Source organism: Astatotilapia calliptera, chromosome 9, assembly GCF_900246225.1.
Source record: "Astatotilapia calliptera chromosome 9, fAstCal1.2, whole genome shotgun sequence".
NCBI lineage: Eukaryota > Metazoa > Chordata > Actinopteri > Cichliformes > Cichlidae > Astatotilapia > Astatotilapia calliptera.
Window position 1 is genome coordinate 12,992,387 of NC_039310.1, and position 20,155 is coordinate 13,012,541.

The window sequence follows — 20,155 nt, forward strand, 5'->3', positions numbered from 1 at the left end:
CTTCCGCCTGTCTTTGCTGCTTAAACATTAGTCAAGGTGAAGTGTTTTCACTGTTATGTTGTTTTATATCAACTTGACAGAGAATAGTTCTCCGTTAAGCGGCATTTCCATCGTGTGCTTGTTTGCCCATTAGCATTCAAAGAGGGTGAAAATGACTTGACCTTCTCTTGGAAGCAGGGAGCCGTGAACGTGAAGTTTTAATTGAGTTCTTGTGTCTTTCCCTTTCTTTTCTCCTTTTCTCATCAGTGCAATATTTGAAAGATCTCATTCCCTAGACTAGTGATCTCTTTATTATGGCACTATGATAGATGAACTTGAAGAAGCTCAAACTATACAAAGGTATTGTCTCATTTCGTTTCTGACATTTCAGATTTAAAAGAATGATATTTAAACTGGTGTCACCACTCTTTAATGTTTGTTTTGTTTGTTTTTCGTCTCGCTCCTTCACCAGTTGTCTGAGCCCACATAGTACATCCTCTATAAAGTGCTATATAGTTACAGAAAATGTGTGACCTGTTACCTTGCACAAGTGTATGTAACTGGTGGCGTTCACACTCTTTAATCTTTGAAGGACTTCCACAAAAGGTTTTTTTGAGTTGAGTTGTAGTTTCTGGGTTTGCCTATCAAATCTGCATCTAACTCTTTGGGTACTTGGGGCGATCGTGGCTCAAGAGTTGGCAGTTGGTCTTGTAATCAGAAGGTTGCCGGTTTGACCCCTGACTCGGACAGTCTCGGTCGTTGTGTCCTTGGGCAAGACACTTCACCCGTTGCCTGCTGGTGGTGGTCAGAGGGCCCGGTGGCCTCTGTCAGTGCGCCCCAGGGTGGCTGTGGGTACAATGTAGCTTGCCATCACCAGTGTGGGTGGATGACTGAACGTGTAAAGCACTTTGGAGTCCTTAGGGACTAAGTAAAGCACTATACAAATACAGGTCATTTTACTTAATAGCACATTCTTTTTTGTTGATTAGCTGTGGCTGGAAAACTGTGCAGGTGCATTAAAGGTGCTTTAAATATTCCATAGCTTTTCTTTTAGAGTCATTTCTGGGTCTGTTTGCAAGTGTGCTTTCCTTGTGTGAAGATTAGATTTCAGTGAAACTTAGACTTCCAGATGGCCTTGCATTATCTTAAATTACTTAAATATTTGATCTAGAATTCATAACTGAATCCATGACAACAAGCTGCCTGGTCCCTGAGATATTGAATCAAGCCCAAATCATGTTCCACAGTGGCAATGAGCACGGTCTCCTTAAAAGCTGAATTTGGTATTTGATTTTTGAATTTAGTCTGCACTAAATTGTGCGTCTGCTCTTACTGTGACCAGAAAACTTTTGACCAGGGTGAGTCATTCTAGTGGATCTGGTCTTCATTCGCAAAACGTATTTCCTTTTCTATTTTGAACAGCCAAGGCTTTTTGCTGGGACACCTGCCATGTGGATCATCTTTGTACTATGTCTATATAACTGTTTAAACATAAACCTTGACAGCAGCGGTTACAAGGGGTTGTTGCACATCCTCTTGTTAAATTTATGTGTTTGGCCAGATCTTTTCTTGAATAAAATACCTCTTTTTCTCTGCAGGTCAACACATAATAATAGTAAAGTCAATAGTAAAGAGAACACCAAACCGTAAATGTTTTAAAAGCACTATTTTGATCTGTCATGCTCATTTTCCAAACACAGATATTGAGTGTGAAACTACTATAGATTTGGTGGCTTTGAATGTATGTAGATGTGTTGATTTATCATGTAACTGAGCTGCTTTGTAACAACCAGTAAATACATATAGTGAAGAAACACAGAAGCCAATATTCAAATGGTTTCATTGTAACAGCTCTTCACCTGCATCTTAAGGACAAGGGTCACTCCTGCAAGGATGCCAATGTTGACATTTTGGACAGAGAAGAAAGATGGTTTGAAAGAGGAGTGAAAGAAGACATCTATATCCACTGTGAACGACCAACTGTCTGCCATCTATAATCCAGTTTTGAGATCCCCACTTACATCCTGGGCCTTCTGACCTCATTAAGGCTACGTCCACACTAATGCGTTTTTGTTTAAAAGTGCATCGTTTTCTCTCCGTTTTAGCCTCCCGTCCACACTGAGACGGCGTTTTCACTCATGGAAAATGCAGCGTTTTCAAAACGCTCTCGAAAATGCATACATTTGAAAACGGTGCTTTCGCGTCGCAGTGTGGACAGCAAAAACACTTTCTAAAACGATGACGCATATTAGTCATATGATGCAATCATGTGACCAATTAAACTAAGATAGCGGAGGGCATTATACAGCAGTTGTTTTGTTTGCTCTCAATTTTGACAGCCCTATTAAAGATTAATATCAGTCTGTACAAGCTCCAGATAGCTTTTCTTCAAATTCTTTAACTCTCACTCGCTTTTGCAACTTTGTACTTTTGTGTTACTCGCAGCAACAACTCCACCTCATTGTTAGTCTATTTAAAAAACTCTGTGCTTTTCCTCGACATTTTGCCGCGACTTTTGAAAGAGCTGGAAAGTAAATAAGCGGCAGACAGAAATTCGTTTCACGCATGCGCAGTAGTGGAACGTAAGCATTTTCGGACGTTTCAATGTGGACGAGCAACTCTGTGAAAACAACTGAAAACTCTAGTGTGGACGCGAAGCGTTTTCAGAAGAAAACGCCGTTTTCAAATCTAACCAGGCTAGTGTGGACGTAGCCTAAATCACATGATATGATGGGGCTAGGTTTTACAGTGGGTTCACCCAAAACCTTGGCTGATTGTGACCTTTTTCACACCTTGGCTTGTGTGATTAGACAGAGGATCAATAGGGGGTCCATGACACTCCCATAGGGCTCTATGGGAGTTGCTCTTAGAACTGAAGAGTCCAGACGCTTTTCTTTCAAAGCTCTTTAGACTACTATGGCCTGGATGACTGAGAACCTTCACAGACAAAAATAGAAGTAGAAAGTAGAAATCGATGTTTGTCTCATACGTTGTCACTGACAGACAGCTACACACATGCTAAACCGATTGTGACTCTAACACTATTTGTCAGCATTGGTAACTTTTTTCTGTTAGTGTATAGCTGAAGGCCTGAAATGATATGGAGTATGTGTTATTAATAGAAGTTTATTATACTGAATTTACATAAATTATACTTCATAATTAATCTGCCTGCACTGCAGTGACTCACTGCAATGTAATTGTTGTGCAGTTTGGTCTGTGGCTAATAATGAGTCACCTAAAATCAGTTTCTTTTTCATTATGTTCTTGTGTCTGTCTTTGTGTTGTTGTTGTTTTTGCATGTTGTTTCTCTGCTTTTCTAAATCTGATTTTATCTTGAGTGCCAAAATGTGGGACATTTGCTAGATTGTGTCAAAGTTTCGTGATGTGCTGTTTTTTTTTGTTTTTTTAGTGTGAACTGAGCATTAAAGTGATTATTTCAGGCAAGTATAATATAAATTTTAGCTCATGCTGCTCACCTCAGTTTCATTTTCTATTTTATTAATGCAGACAAATGAGTCACTGTCTCGTACAAAGTGTTTCTGTATCACAGGCAGTTCCTTGTTGAAACCCAAACAAATCCAGCCCAACGCCCACCTGAACTTCCAGTTCAATCAAAATTCAATTCATTATTTCTGTGCATCATATTGGCAAAGCTGCTAATAATATACTGAACAATATTGTCAAATTATCAAAGCAGCGTTGGTGTGATTGTTGGCTGTGAAGTTCAGCCACCAACTGTCTGACTAAAGTGGCTCTTTTTTCCCTTTCCCGTATTTTGGACTCAAGTCAAGTGCTTTAAATTGAAGTGAGCCTTCAGGGCATAGATTGAGATGTAGCCAGAATTTTAATGCTCCTTTTTCAATTGTTTAGTTTAGGGAGAAGTGCCAGGTTCCCCAGTATCTGTTTCTCTCTCTCTCCCTCTGCCTCTACACAGCTCTTATTACCAGCTTTCTTTTTCTTTCATCTGTCATCCTGTCTCATCTTCCCTCCTCAATCAGCTCTCTTTCTTTCCCCGTGTATTTGGCAAACGCATAAGCATATACGGAGAAAAGCACACTCTCCAACCAGTTGTTGTCATGTGTGTGTTGCAGGAACGTAAGCTCAGCAGGTGAGGAGGCGAGACGAAGGATGAGGGAGTGTGATGGGCTGACAGATGCTCTGCTCTACGTTATCCAGACCTCTCTGGGCAGCAATGAGATCGACAGCAAGGTGCGACTCTGAAAATCTTAGCTTGTGTTTGTAACTTAAATTGTTCATTTTCAGGCTAAATTACAAAGTGTCTCATATCCTCCTTTTATCACAGACAGGCACAAACTGCAGAAATCTTTTTAGCACACAGGAGGAAACAAAACAAATGACTGCACCTCTTTTCACTGCCAGTAGCCACAAGGAAGAAAAGTTTTAGTTTTCAACAAGTGTTCAGCTCATCAATATGAACTCTTTAGGGCAAATTAAAACGCCCAGATTCAAAGTATTGCAACATTTCTACCTGCCAGTTAAGCTCTGCCAGTAGTCAGAGTTGAGTAAGTTTAGGTTCACTTTGCATTTTTCTGTATGAGGCCATGTTCATGTTGGCGTGCAGTGTACGTATGTGTGTTCATGTGGCAGTACGTGTGGGCCAGTCAATACTACTGTACATAAACAGTGTTGTGGATGGCTGACTTCTCAAGGTCTCCCTGACTCCCAGCCTTTCTAAATAGCTATCCTTAATCACTGTTTAACTGCCCGCCCTTCTCCACTGTTTAACTGCAGTCACCAGAGGAGGACTGCTGCCACCACAGTAACAAAGACTGATTGGCAGAGAAACCACCAAGCGGTCGCTGTTGCAGTAGCGGTACACATTAGCCATGTGCTCATTTGGTACACTGTCTGCCTTTCCCTTTCTCACCTGCTCTGTGCAGACTATGTTTTCCTCCCTATCTGCTTGTTGAGTTGGAACAGTCTTGGCCTGCCATTGAAATACTAAAAAATATATCTATTTATTTTGACTACTTTGGTAAAATTGATCCCATAAGACACAACAGCAGGCACTGTTCAAGTAGCATAACAGGGTCATGTTCGTAAATTTTAAAGTGGCTGGCAGCAAAAGTTGTAAATGTCCTTTGTATTTGTGCATTTTTCACACATTTCAGATCTTAAAATAAAGTTGAGTGCATGAGTGCAAACATTTACTTAGGGAAACTATAACCCCTTTAAAACAGTATTATCCATTAAACACAACTGACTGTGCCTATTTTATCTGCAGCAGCTACAACCAAACATGTCTAGTACCTACAGTGGGTGAACTTGCTGTAGAGGAATTTTGGTTCACTTTTCTTTGCAGAATTGTTTAAATTACACGTCACACAGAGCTTCTTTCAAGCATGGACTGTAGAGTTAAATTCCTGCTAAGGCATTTAAATAAGATTCAACTTTAACCAGGCCATTTTAAAACCTCTGCTTTGGATTATTGTCTTGCTACATTGACCAAATTTCACTCGAGCTTCAGATAATAGGCCGGTGACCTTACACATTCATTTACATATTTATTCTCCAAAGAGTAGAATTTGCAGTTCCATAATCAAGTTACTACTTCAGAGTATGTATTTTTAAACTTATAAATAATTTAATCACGATGTACTCTGTTTGCTCACGATGTCCTTGTGCTTTAATAAACCTTTTTTGAACATCTGCAAATATTTGGTGACAAACACAGATAATACAGTAAAGGGGGCGTGAGAATAAGCAGATATAGATATGGTTGTATGGGACTGTTGAAGTCAAAACTGTAAATTTACATTTTATAAACCATTAATAATGAGGAATTTCATCAAATATAAAAGATAATAATATGCAATTATGATCGATGCTGCACAGTAGGACCATGCATGTAACTGAAGAACCCACATATACAAAAAACATATTGTTGATTAAGGTATTGCTTCAAGGTGACTCTGTTATTGTGTTTGTATTGATGGGTGATCAGTGTCTCTTATTTACTAGAATAATATGAATGAAAGTGGATGAAATGAAAATAATTAATAAAGGTGCACAGTGTCTTTCCTAACCTGTCCCTGTTGCAACACTGTTGCCGGGGTAAATAACTGTGCCGTTCAGACAACACTGTAAGAGTAAGTCTTTTTCTTTAAGACCGGAACGATGTCAGCTATCTTAGGCAGCTTGATAACATCTCATAACGTAAGTCTTTGGACACTATGAATGGGTTCTCTTATTGAGCAATTGTCCAACCAATGGCCTGCACAGAATCTACAGTTACTATGACTAAATAAAACGAAGCTATTGTCTCTTCACTTTTAAAACAATTTACCATTTACATATAGAAAAAAAAAACTGTTGTTATCACCAATCATTTAAACATGACTAATAATGCTGAATCCCCAAATGTCTTTTGACTTCCATTAAAATGTTAATATTTCAACTTTCTGTTACTAAAGATAGAAAATCAGAGCACAATGTAATATAGCTTGTTATTGTTTTTAACTACAAACTCTGTGGTTCGGTAGATATGCCTTTACTGATCTTAGTTATGGATTCACAGTGATGTGATGGTGTAATAAATATACCATCACATAATCCATGTCACCACAGCACTGCTGAAATGCAGGCGCGTGTTCTTATAACTTAGCTTTGAATTACTACAACGTACAGCACAATAGTTAAAGAAAGCTGATTTGGGCAAGGATAGAGCCAACACATTACCTTTAGTTAACATCAAACATTAACACTGAATGCTACATTTCTGGAGGTTTTGACCTCCTGTGAATGATTAAAAATTGATTTTTAATGTTTTATATTGTGCCTGTATAATAGGTTTTTTGTTTTTTTGCCCTCTGTGCAACACTTTGTTAAAGCTATAGGTGTTGATTCTATTTGAACTGTTTCAACATGGCCTTCTGCTCGTGACGTGTTCAATAACTGTGGACAGAGAAACATTAGATCTGAGGAGTGGCCACTATAGATATATCATGTGACATAGCTTAAGCACTAAAGAAAATCTCTAGATTACTGCCATTCTGCTCTACACAAGGCACAGAAGCAATTAAGTTTTAAGGACATTTAATCAGGTTTCCCACTATATAATAGCACACTGCCAGGAGTCAATTAACTTAGCAGACACACTAATTGAAATTGATGGTGCAAGACTGAATAGACTAGACCCATCATTCTACATACACAGCCAATATAATGCTAATATATAATATTGAGATTTAACAGCCTACATTTAGTGTGTCTCATTGCATAGGGAAGCTTACTGGATGGTTGTTATGTGTGGACTTCCAGCTTCTAAGACTCTAGGCTGGAAAGTGCATAAAGGTCATAAATACAAGAACAATGAATTCTAGCTTTGGTGTTACAAAAGTTTCCTGTCACAGTTTGGAGTGCATAACTTCTGTGTTCCTGAGAGAACCGTAAATCCCACCCAGGTGTAGAGGTGCTGATCTGTAACTGGCCCTGACCTCTGACCTTCCTGCTTTGACAAGACATATAACAGAATCCGTTTACCTGTCAACTTAATTTCCCTGCACAGTGCACCTAGAAACAAAAGGGTACGGAAGAAATGTGAAATAATAGATCGAAATCCAAAATGTCACAGCAAATTGTAAATAAAGTGTAACTTCTCCTACATCGCTCCATAATAACGTGAGAATAGAATTTCAAATATGACTGCAGCTCACTGGAGTGAGACATTGTTTTGTTTGCAGCATCTCTTGAGGGTGTTCAATTACACTCCTTAGTTGTTTTTGTCTAAACCAACAGTCAGACTGAGTGAAGATTGATGATTTGTCTTTGTTAATTTCCACTCTGTTGACTTGATGTCTCCCCTTTGTCAGCGACGCACACGTATGCAAGTGCACACAATCAGTTAAAGAAACAAAACAGAACACACACACTTAAGAAGAGACAATATACACTATTAGAGAATCGGCTTTCCTTCAGACTCAAGAGTACACGCATGTTCTCTGGCTACTGGGTGAGCCTCGAAACTTCATGTTTAATGGGGTGTGATATAATATATTGGGTTTGTCATTTTTCCTCATTTACCTGAGTTTCTGCTAATCTCATTTCAAAGTCAGAGCTAACAATATGCAGAAGAATATTACTTGTGAGATTATTGTTGTTCTTTCCTTTCCCTCTCCCTCTCACTTGCCGCCCCCCTCCCTGTCTTTCACCCTCTCCATCTGTCTGGCTCCTGAGTGCGGGTGGAAGGCTGATAGTGTAAAAGTGAGAGAGTGGGTGGTTTTTATTACCGTTCTTTGAATTTGAGTTTGCTCGGTGTTTTCAAGCGAGATGTTTCATTAAATGGCATCAAACAAAAATCTTCAATCTGAACCTTTTTTTTTTTCCATTTAAACCTCTCCCTTTATTGATCTCATCTTATTTCTCCCCACCTTCTCTTCCGCCTTCATCTCTCCCATCTCGCTCTGTTCGCAGACTGTGGAGAACTGTGTTTGCATCCTGAGGAACCTGTCATACCGACTGGCTGCTGAGACATCTCATGGTCAGCAAGGGGGGTTGGAAGAGCTGGATGGCCTGCTTTGTGATGCCAATGGTCGCGATGGAGAGAGCTCCGGTTGCTGGGGCAAGAAGAAGAAGAAAAAGAAGGGAGCTGACCAGGTAAAGACACAGAAAATAGGAGCTAATCAGATGATGTGAGCAAGTTAAAAAAGTTTTTTTTTTAAATAAATTGAATGTCTGAAACCTGCCACACATCCCTTTCAGCAGGGATCTGCAGTTAAATGCAGATCAGTTTCTCTTCAAGGTTATCTGAAAAGCATTGGTTTCTTTTCAAATTAACTGGCTTGTGTGAGGTATTTCTGCTCTTTAACTTTATATATAATTGAGTCTTTGTGACCTCAACTTTCCTTTAAAGGCTTCAACACTCAGCTTCTCTTAATTTCCTAAATACCTAAACACAGACACAGGCCTAAAGTATGCAAACACAGACCTTACTTACATCTTTCAGAGCTAACCGGATGGACCAGAAGTGAATTTGAGGCCCAAACCAAACTAAATATCAAGAATATGTCTCTATTTTATTTGTTGCTGACCACTGATGATCCATTCAATGTTCTGGCAAAGCTGTGTTTAAATGAAATGAAAATATTAGTAAACTAAATTTGAAAAGAATTTGAAGCCAAATTTCAACCATCAAAGCAAAGCAGTCAGTACTGCCAGGAGGGAATACACACTGATGAATAGAGGGATAGATAATGGGAAGTAGCAAAAGGTCAAACCCCAGAGGTATACACTATAAAACCCTATGAAAATGAAGCAGGGATAGTAGTTAGTGGGAGGCTGACAGACTGAGAAAGTCTAGAGTTGAAGCCAAGAGAGAGAGATAGAGAAAACAAGTTAAGATCGGAAGATCAGGGAGCCTGAACTTGACCGAAACAATCCTAATGAACTACTGGAAAATGTTTTCCTGGAATTGTTGATATTTTGTGTAATTGGCATTTTTTTTTTAGGTATTTAGCAGTCTGACTATATGACTTCATTTTTAATGTATTTTAAATAACTGATATATAAAAGGCACACCTGATTTAATTGTGCTAAGGGTTTCTCCTATTGTATTGCTGCTCTGCTTTCAGGGTTTCTGATGTATTTGAATTGATATTGTAGTGCAGGTCTGACCACTTGTACTGCAGGATTAGCACGGACCTCAAACTTTCTCAAAAAAGCAAATATGTTCAAGCCTGTAGACAAGGCAGCGGGCCAGCATGCTTGTTATTCCTTGATGTTCACAGGGTTTTTGCACTGTGAATTTTTCCCCCAGGGGGAAGGCTGTGATCGAGGAGTTCTTCTTCAACATCCAAACACATTTCAGGGAGAAAAGTTGGCACAGATGTTTTTGGACACACTAACACATTCTTTTTTCTTCATTCATCTTATTCACCGAACCCTCTATTCCCCCACAAATCACTCCTCTTCTCCAAAGTAAAACTTAAGTTGAAGATAAAACATTTTCACACAGTGGAGGAGATCCAGCTTGCATCAGATATGCAAATAAGCAAATACTCAAAACAGGAAGTCCAAGATGAAAAGGTTAATAACACCATACTGAAGTAAATGTATTTTAAAATGCTATTTTAGGGCGTTTAGCAACATATATGTGTGTTAAATATGTAGAATGGCTATTGTGAATCATCTGATGCTCCTTTGTGTAGTGCTTTAATCTGCGCTTTGAGTTTTATGATTTCTTATCGAATCTGTACATAGATAAAAACAGATAGTGACACTCAGTTGCACACAAACACACACATGCCACAGTGCTTCTTTCAAGATATACACTAGCTTGGTTTACCTTGAGACAAGAAGAGGAGACGATGCAGTAGAGCGAAACCGAGGAGGTCGATAGGGAGAGGAAAAACTGAGAACTGGAAAGAGCGGGACGGAAGCAGAATAAGAAATTAGGAAAAAGGGTCAAGCATGCAAGAAAGAGACAGAGAAATCAGGAGAGAGAGGCAGAGAGAGAGAAGAAGAATTAGAAGGAGGAAAAATCAGGGAAAGATATAAATGACATGCAAGAGAGAATTAAGAGGAAGAGAAAACGAGAGAGAAAGATGCTGGTGTATGCCTACATGAAAAAGGTGTGGGTATGTCAGCCAACAAAGAAGTTCAGACATCAAGAAAGGCTCCTCTGTAATGAAAAAAGACAAAGATGAAGTGAGAGCTAGCTGTAAAGCTTTATGTTTATTGCTCAAAGCAAATGTAGCAGTGAGACATTCTCTCATAGTGTCTTCTCCTTCTGCAGCTCTCACTGTCGTTTCAGATCATGCATCTCCCTTCTATCTAAGCCCTTCAACACCTTTATCGCTATTCATCCATCCATCACGATTCTTAAGCTGACAAGGAGTGATTTACTCAGTGTCTCGGTAATTTTTCTAATAGGTCAGGGTGTACCAGGGGCAGTGCATTTCGCTTTTCTCGTGTGAATTCAGTCACTCCGACATAAAAAATGTGTTTAGATACAAAAGCAAGTTCAGTCAGATTTCTTATGCAGGTTTTTATAGAATCACTGTAAGCTTTACATGGAAGAACAGAAAAAGGAACATCCTACGATTTCACAGTCGCTTATTTCTCCTAGAATTGGTGAAAAATGTCATTAAAATGTTCAACCACACTGAAGTGGTGCTATTTTTTGGTTTTAAATAAAGTAAAAAGTTTCCTAAAGGGTAAAACAAAATGTGATTGTGAGAATGGAGTTAACGGTTTCCTTAAAGTATTTCTTCATGAATATAAATGAACATAAAAAAAGCTATTTCACTCTGTCTCATCTCTCACAGTGGGATGGCGTGGGCCCCTTTCCCGACACGGCGGAGCCCCCCAAAGGAGTTCAGATGCTGTGGCACCCCACCATCGTCAAGCCCTACCTCACCCTGCTGTCTGAATGCTCCAATCCTGACACTCTAGAGGGTGCAGCTGGGGCTCTGCAGAACCTGGCTGCAGGCAGCTGGAAGGTAATGCTAGATTTGAGACTGCTTTTCAAAATTGTTTGCCTTGTTATATTATATTTGTCAAATATAAATTGTCGAATTATACAACCACAGATGAGTATACAACTGCAAGTGCAGATGTATTTAGCTTGTCCTAACACACAGTGGCTGTGCAGTGAATGCAGAGACACACTTTACTAATTGTACACAGGTCTTGTGCTCTGAAAAAACATAGATAAATGTGCACATTCACATTATATGTTGGTCAAAATACTTAAGTATGCATGTATAAGCTGAACGTGTGCAAGTAAACTGTGTGAATATGCATGCCTGGTGCCAAGAGCTTCATTGTACACAGTCAAATGCAGCAAAACCTATGAAAAGTCTTCTGCCTCCATAACCACATAGGTTAAAAAAAAGGTAATTTTCTTTTGAATTAATAATCTTTTTGCTCACTGCAGCATCCTGCTGACTTTAAAATATTTTGAGTTCGGTCTCGTGTTTTTATGTCTTCTATGTAATGCAGTATTGCACGTTGCTCAGTAGGAATGTAATTACTTTAATAATGTAAATGCTCCAAACCTGTACACACAGGGAGTAGAGCCAGGGTTCAACAACAGGCAACCAACGGAGGCAGCTAAATGGTAATAATGTATGAGTCATGTCATATTGGAGAGCACTGGTGGGGGCAGCTGTAGCCTTGAGGGAGGTTTATATAAGGGTAAAAGGCAGAAAGTGTGTGGGTATAATCTTAGCTTGACCTTAATAAAATAAAATAAAAATAAAAATAAAAACTGCGCCAGACATTGTTGGTCATAAATAGACTATGTGAGAAACTTAATGGAAGTATTTATTTGATCCAAAAAATGCAGTTTATGAAAATATGAACTCAAGAGGGAGTGACAGACAGGGGAGACACTGTGAGAGTATGCTTCAGTGGACCTGTAGATGTGTATGGGATGTGTTTGTAACTCATTTTGAATTGGTATTTCCATCGACAGTAGAGTAGACAGACAGTCGGAGCATGACAGGTATAGAAGAGGGGGTCTCTAGAATAATCAAGGGTGGAGGAGGAGAAGGAAATGATGGGGGTGGGTTGTCTTAAGGGAATCACACGTTTGAAACTCAGCACAAAAAGTAAGGAAACTTGAATTTGGTAGATTTTTCTTTGTTGTAACAATGCTTCTTGGCAATAAATCTTATACTATTGGAAAGCCAGTGTATTTCCCCTTATATGGTGCCACTTTGTAAGGAAAATCCGGTTGAAAATCCGAGTTGATGTTATTGACTCTTTGTTTTGAGCTTGTGGTACCCAGGTGCTGACAAACAGGTGCCTGATTGTCAGCACCTGTGAACAAGGACACTGCTACAGCGGTCAGTTGGTGTCTGCTCTAAGCACTCCACATTTGACTGATCTGGATGGGACCTGTGCCATAGGGCAGCTTCAAGTGAGGCCTAGCGCCATCTTCAAGTTAGGCCAAGTTCCATATAACAGGGAATTTTGGAGACAGGCCGTGAAGTTGGTGTCTCAAGAAAAGAACACCACAAGAAGACTGTTTCCTCACCCCGTCAGCACATAAGCAGTCTTCTACAGATTTGTAGTCTTGTCTCTCAGGACCATTTGGTTGACAGCTCTCTTCCCAGACCATCTGGAACAGACTGCACACTGCCAATCTCTGGTCTCATAGGGTTGCCAGAAGGCCTGCAATGACTGCCCTTCATTGCACTGGTTTAGGGAACATGTGCTGACATCAGTGCATGTTGCTAACACCTGAACATGTGGGTGAATTTTATGTTCAGTGATCAGTCAGGATTCTTCCTACATCAGTTGGATTGTAGGGTCAAAGTGCAGAGAAGATATCGCTGCAGTCTGGGACTGAACTCTTCCAAGAATACCCTCGACGATCGCCCCCACAGAGTGTGGTTTATAAGAGACTACCTCCAGAATTTGGGAGTGGAGATGAAGGAATGGCCTGCCTCCAGTCCTGACCTCAACCCCACTGAATACTCATGTGATCAGCTTTTGCTCACCGTTCATGCCAGAGTGACCAACACAGCCACGCTGGATGACTTGCAACAAATGCTGTTTGAAGAATGGGAGGCCATCCCACAATAGTGTGTAACCAAACTGGTGACCAGCATGAGTTTGAGGTGCAAGGCTGTTATGGCTCTGTGTGGTTCTTCCACGTGCTAGTCTGTTGTTAAGTGAATACATTATTAAATTTCCAATGTGTCGTGTTTATTCATCCTTTAATCATTCAATACAGGAAATCCAGGAAAGTGTCAATAGCAGAGTAAAATGTTTTAAGCAGAAAAGACTGCAAATTTTTCATGGGTGCAACCCACACGCTCAACTCTACTGCTCAACCCACAAATGCATTTTTCTTACAAATGTGGCACCATTTAAGGGAGAATAAACAAGCTTTCCAACAGTTTAAGACTTATTGCCAAGAAGCACTCTTAGAACAAAGAAATAATCAACCAAACACAAATTTTCATAACTTTTTGTGTTGCGTTTATTTTACAAGAGCCTAACTGTATGAACGTGTGTGTGTGTGTGTGTGTGTGTGTGTGTGTGTGTGTGTGTGTGTGTGTGTGTGTGTGTGTGTGTGTGTGTGTGTGTTTACATGCATGTATTGTTCTGTTTTCTCCTGTTGTGTTTTTAACTTCATTGTCAGTATTCTTATAATTAAATTAGAGCTGCTATCAGTTTGTGAAGAATTAGTGTTGGCACACTAAACTCTGCCCACGTAAGTCTTACCAAAGATCATTTCAATCCAAGGGTAAAATATTTCCTAAAATGATCATATGAAGAAACACCGTTTGTAAACAGAACTGTGTTTTAACCTTTACATGCTGTGGAAAGATCAATTATAAAAGTGACAGAAACTTTCAGCCTCACACTTCAACCACTTCTACCGATTCTTGGGCATTTCAGTACCTCCCCAATTGTCTGCAATTGACCCATAAGGCAGATGCATTTGAGCTGTTCAGGGTTGAGTGGCCCATTTGAGGGTACCTTGATAGTTGTTGAGGGAAGATAAAGAGGTCTCCAGGCTTAAAACTCCTCTGGTTGGTTCATATAATTCTCCCTCTCACAGTATATTACTTGTGACACAGCGTAATGCGTCAGTTGCTGAATATAACATCTCCCATTTGACCACTGAGCTCTTTCTGCCTCTTTCCTTTTTTTTCCTACACTAACCACTTTACTCAAAGAAAATCTATGGGGTGTAAACAATTTCATATAAAGCACCCATGACAATTTTATTAAGCAAAACACTGTTATCCTAATTTCACATTGCAGTCTCTTTTTTTGTTGTTTTTTTAACATGGTACTAATTAATTGTTATTTTGTTGGTGTTCTTCTGTTTAACTTTTATTTAAAATCCTCCTGTGCAAGATTAAATGTAAATATACTCCTTCTTTATGGTCGTTGGACGTTAACACTGTGAACACTGTTAGCACTAACTTTTTCCACTTGTGTTTTCTTGTCAGTGGTCAGTGTACATCCGTGCTGCTGTCCGTAAGGAGAAAGGCCTTCCCATCCTAGTGGAATTATTGAGGATAGACAATGACAAAGTCGTGTGCGCTGTCGCCACTGCTCTCAGAAATATGGCTTTGGACATCAGGAACAAGGAGCTCATTGGTGAGTACTGATAAAAACTTATCCAAGGGGTGTGGTGAGGCACCAATGAATTTGTCACTGGTTTTTTTAATCTTACAAACGTTGGATGCATGTCATTAATTTAATCTCAAATGATATTCTGGTCTGTTCTGGCTCACCTTGTGTAGTTAATGATGAAAATTAAATTTGCAATTAAGTGTGTATAATGAGCGAAAATTTGAACTTTTCAACTGTCGCTTAATAAGCGCATCATGTTTGGAAGTGTCCTGCCTACGGAGATCATATACTAACCCCGTGTTTGCCTACTGGTGGTGGTCAGAGGGCCCGGTGGCGCCTGTGTCCGGCAGCCTCGCCTCTGTCAGTGCGCCCCAGGGCAGCTGTGGCTACAATGTAGCTTGCTATCGCCAGTGTGTGAATGTGTGTGTGAATGGGTGAATGACTGAATGTAGTGTAAAGCGCTTTGGGGTCCTATGGACTAGAAAAGCGCTATACAAATGCAGGCCATTTACCATTTACCATATAAAACATATAAGAGGTTGGCTTGTTCTGCTATGTAAGTCGGAGAGCAAAATTGCAGTTTTTTTCTAAATGATTAAAATAGTTATTTAACTGAAGCGAAGGTGTGTTTGTTGGTGTGAGAAAATTAGACTAAGAAATAAAGTGCAGTAAAATAAAGGGGTAGTTGATATGTATTTGAAAGAGATGGGCTGAAGAGAGGGAGAGAGCAGAAGAGACAAGCAGATCAAAGGCTTGCTTTTGGCTTTGAAAAGTACACAGTGGTAATGAGTGAGCCTCAGTCAATCTGGTAGCATCAACACATCTAGGTAGTAGAGATCACTTCTTAACCTGACGCATTAAGACACGTGTGTGTGTGTGTGTGTGTGTGTGTGTGTGTGTGTGTGTGTGTGTGTGTGCGTGCGTGCGTGCGTGCGTGCGTGCGTGCGCCACGCCACGCGTGAACATAAAAGCATATAAATGCATTTGTTTGATATCACTTCTCCTCCTCTACTATCTTGGGTAATCTTAGCTTCCTAATGGGCTCGGTGGTTCCTATAGCAACCCCGCTACCCTCAGTTTCAGATGAGGGGTCTCTTCGCTTGCCTCTGTGGTTTTGCAGAGTGTTGTTAGAACAATGGGGAATGCCACCGGCAAAGCTCAATACGCCCCCTACTGTGACGGTCTGGCTGGCACACAACGGGGGATTACAGATAATTGAAGCCTTAGCATAGAGACATCTGAATGGGTTTGAATGATTTTTGTTTTATTTTGTTGCTGTTGTTTATTCAATACACCTACAAATGTATCATTAGGGAATTGGATAGCAGTGACCTTACAGCTAAATTAATTTGTATCCCTGTGAAAAACAATCCAAGGCCTTTGCATGTCGCTCTTTTTTCAGCCTTTTTTGTTGCTCTCCACCTATAGCAGTAATTCCAGACACTAGCTATCCATTTCCATTGGCTTATCCAGCGTCGCTGGGGGATGGAGCCTGCCCCAGCTGTCATAGGGCAAGAAGCAGGTTACACCCGGGACAAGTCATCAGTCTATTTATTGCAGGGCTAACAGAGAGGGATGGACAACCTCTGACGCTCACATTCACACCTTCACTCCAATTTAGGATCAACAGTTACCCTAACACGCATGTTTTGGACTGTGTGAAGAGGCTGGGGTACCACTACAGGCAGGGAGAACATGCAAACAGAAAGGCCACATCCAGCCAGTGAATTTGAACCCAGGACCCACTTGCTCTCAGACAACAGTTCAACACTGTAACCCAATTAAAAATACAAAGTATAAAATAGAGTGCAAATAAATTAAACCTTAATTTTTTGTTGAATACTTTAACAAAATGTTTTAATGGGTGTCAGGTCTAAGCTTCAAGCATGCTGGAGTACACACCCTGGACCAGTCGCCAGCCTGTCATTGGCAATTTAAAATCACCAATTGACCTACCACCCCTAACTGCATGTCTTTGGACTGTGGAAGCCAGAGTATCCGGAGAGAACCCACAGAGACACGGATGCAAAATTACACACAGAAAGGCCCTGAGTGGATGATGAATTCAAACCCAGGACCTCCTTGCTGTGAGGGAACAGTGATAACAGTGCTGCCCAAACCAAAACTCCAGGAATCAAAATAAACCATCGCCACATAACCCAGAATACAAAGATACAAAAGTTAAACTAAACTCGAAGGCATATTAAGAAAAGAAGAGACCCAGAGGCTCTAAATCAAAGACTCAAAACATCAAAACTCCGATTACAACCAAAACAGAGCCAGAATTTAGAGTCCAAACACACCCAGGATTAGAGACCACGACAATGACAATAGAAATCTTACGCATCTGACAGATGCATGAGAACAAAAAAATACAAAATAAAGTCAAACAAGAGGACTTAAGAAGACGCTGCTGCAGTTTATAGACTGAAAATATTGGAAATACGGGAAATATTGTGCCACAAACTACATAAAGCTGCAGGGAGGGATGCTGATTCTCAGTGGGACTGTCAGACACAGCAGACACCTTCTCAGGGATTTTTTAAATGAATTACTACATTTATTACATTTAGAGTGATAGTTATAGCTTGCCTTCAAGACTTTGAAAAGGACAAAATTATTGACCGCCTTACATATCACCGCCTTTACCCAGGGGATGCCATACCCTGCATCTATGGACTTCCTAAGATCCACAAGGAAGCTGTCCCACTCAGACCCATAGTCAGTAGCATAAACTCAGCCACTTACAACATTGCTAAACACCTTGCTACCATCCTCGCGCCTCTCGTGGGGAACACCCCACACCACATCAAGAACTCCACCGACTTCACCGACAAGGTCCAGAAACTTACCCTGGATCCAGATGAAACCATGGTGTCCTTTGATGTAGTCTCTCTTTTCACTTGCATACCCACCACGGAGGCCGTGGAGACTGTCAGAAAACGACTACAAGAAGACAGCTCCTTGGAGGACAGGACCAACTTCACACCCGATCAGATCTGCACACTGTTAGACCTCTGCCTCACCACTACATATTTCAAGTACAACGAAGGCTTTTACAGACAAAAACATGGCTGTGCCATGGGCTCCCCCGTGTCACCTATTGTAGCCAACCTTTACATGGAGGAAGTGGAAAGGAAGGCTCTTGGCTCTTTCAAAGGGAGAGTACCCAGCCACTGGTACAGATATGTAGACGACACCTGGGTCAAAATCAAGACACAAGAAGTGGAATCCTTCACTGCGCACATTAACGCTGTGGATAAAAACATCAAGTTCACCAGGGAAGACACAAAGGACAACTGTTTGCCTTTCCTGGACTGCGCCGTGCACATTGAAGAGAACGGCAACCTCAACATCGAAGTTTACCGGAAGCCCACACACACGGACCAGTACCTCCTCTTTGACTCCCATCACTCTCTGGAACACAAACTTGGAGTAATTAGGACCCTACACCACCGGCAGAACATGTTCCCTCTAAGCCTGAAGGGAAAAAGAAGGAACACACACATGTAAAGGAAGCACTCAAAACGTGCGGCTATCCTAAATGGGCGTTCATAAAGTCAGCAAAGAGGCACAGAAAAGAAGACCAGACACCAGCGAGGGAGGATAAGGACAGACGCAACAACATTGTCATCCCCTATGTAGCCGGTGTATCAGAGAAACTCAGGAGAGTTTTCTCCAAGCATGACATCCCGGTGTATTTCAGACCCAGCAACACACTCAGACAAAAACTTGTTCATCCCAAAGACAAAACGCCAAAACACAAACTTAACGTGGTGTATGCTGTACAGTGCAGCGAGGAATGCCCAGACCTCTACATTGGAGAGACCAAACAGCCACTTCACAAGCGCATGGCACAACATAGAAGAGCCACCTCCCACACCCATTTTCACACCTTGGCTCATGTGATTAGGTAGAGGATCATCAGGGGGTCCTTTGTCCCTCTGTGGGGGGAAACTCCCACTAGGTTTATATCTGGGACTCCCCACCATTTGACCTTAGAACTGAAGAAGCTTCTCGGATGAGAGGTGAAACGTCTTCAAGCAACTTCAAGAAGTCCAGACGCTTTTCTTTGCAAGCTCCTTTGACTACGATGACCTGGATGACTGAGAACCTTTACAGACATTTAGAGTGATGGTATGCTGACTCAGGTCAGCTATCTTAAATCACAGAAGTCATTTCATAATCGTTAGCCGTTAAAAGACGAATGTCTTCTTCTTAACAAGTAAAGTAGAAAGATAGTCAGTGTCAGTGGCACCCACTGACAAAAAAGTTTCCTAAAAGCAGAGAAGATTGAGAGCGAGCAAGTGAAACAGGAGAGGGAATAGTGAGGGTTGAGCCTTTGCTCTTGGCAAGGTGTAAGTTGATACATGTTGACAGAGAAGAGGCAGAGGCCAGGCACTCCTGAGACAAGCCCCATTTGGCCAGTGTTCAAAAACTTTATTCACTAGTGACTCTAACCTCTGATTCAGACACCTTTTTTACTTTACACCACATACTTCAGTAAAACAACAGTTTAACCTGAAGCGACAAAGTGATTTCAAAGCGCAGTTTGTTCTGTCTTTGTAAGATCAAAGTTCCAGCCAATTATAATATCATTTTGCATGGCTAATCTAGAGAAAATCACCTCTTTCTAAAAGCAAAAGCCAAATCTTCGGCTTATAGAACTCGTGTGTCATAACCTGTTAGTGCCGGTAAGTTTGGCAGCATCACCATGGGGGAGTGGTAGTTTGCGTGAGAGCTCAGCAGTGCCAGCGGAGAGAGAATCATCTTTCGCATACAATAACCTCAGTGTCAAGTCCTCTGGAAAGCTCTGTGATTGGATAAGAGCAAGACAAGCGAGAGGGAAGGAGCAAGAATCGAGAAGGTTTGAAGAAAAACGCAAAGAGGGGCCAAGTCAGGCTAAAGAGACCGAGCAGAGAGCGGGGGAAAATGAAACAAGAGGGGAAAAAATAGAGAGCAGTGATAGCTAAGACCTAACTGCATATGTATGCTTATATTCCAATCCCCCTGTAATGTGATTTAGTAGCATATTGATGTCGCAGAGAATCATTCTTCTCATCTGTCAACGTTTTTGTCTCTCCTGATTTCACCTCCTTCATAGTTTTTGATT

At 40.8% G+C, this 20,155-nt stretch overlaps 1 protein-coding gene across 3 annotated transcripts in view; it reads left to right on the top strand.

Moving 5' to 3' along the window:
* The window catches only part of ctnnd2a (catenin (cadherin-associated protein), delta 2a), a 255,788-nt gene that overhangs the window by 204,879 nt on the left and 30,754 nt on the right, over nt 1-20,155 (top strand). For all 3 annotated transcript variants that reach the window (XM_026179361.1, XM_026179364.1, XM_026179362.1), the window contains exons 16-19: nt 4,074-4,191; nt 8,416-8,598; nt 11,268-11,441; nt 14,916-15,066. In XM_026179361.1, the coding sequence (XP_026035146.1) occupies nt 4,074-4,191; nt 8,416-8,598; nt 11,268-11,441; nt 14,916-15,066 (626 nt within the window). The remainder of the gene's footprint in view (nt 1-4,073; nt 4,192-8,415; nt 8,599-11,267; nt 11,442-14,915; nt 15,067-20,155) is intronic.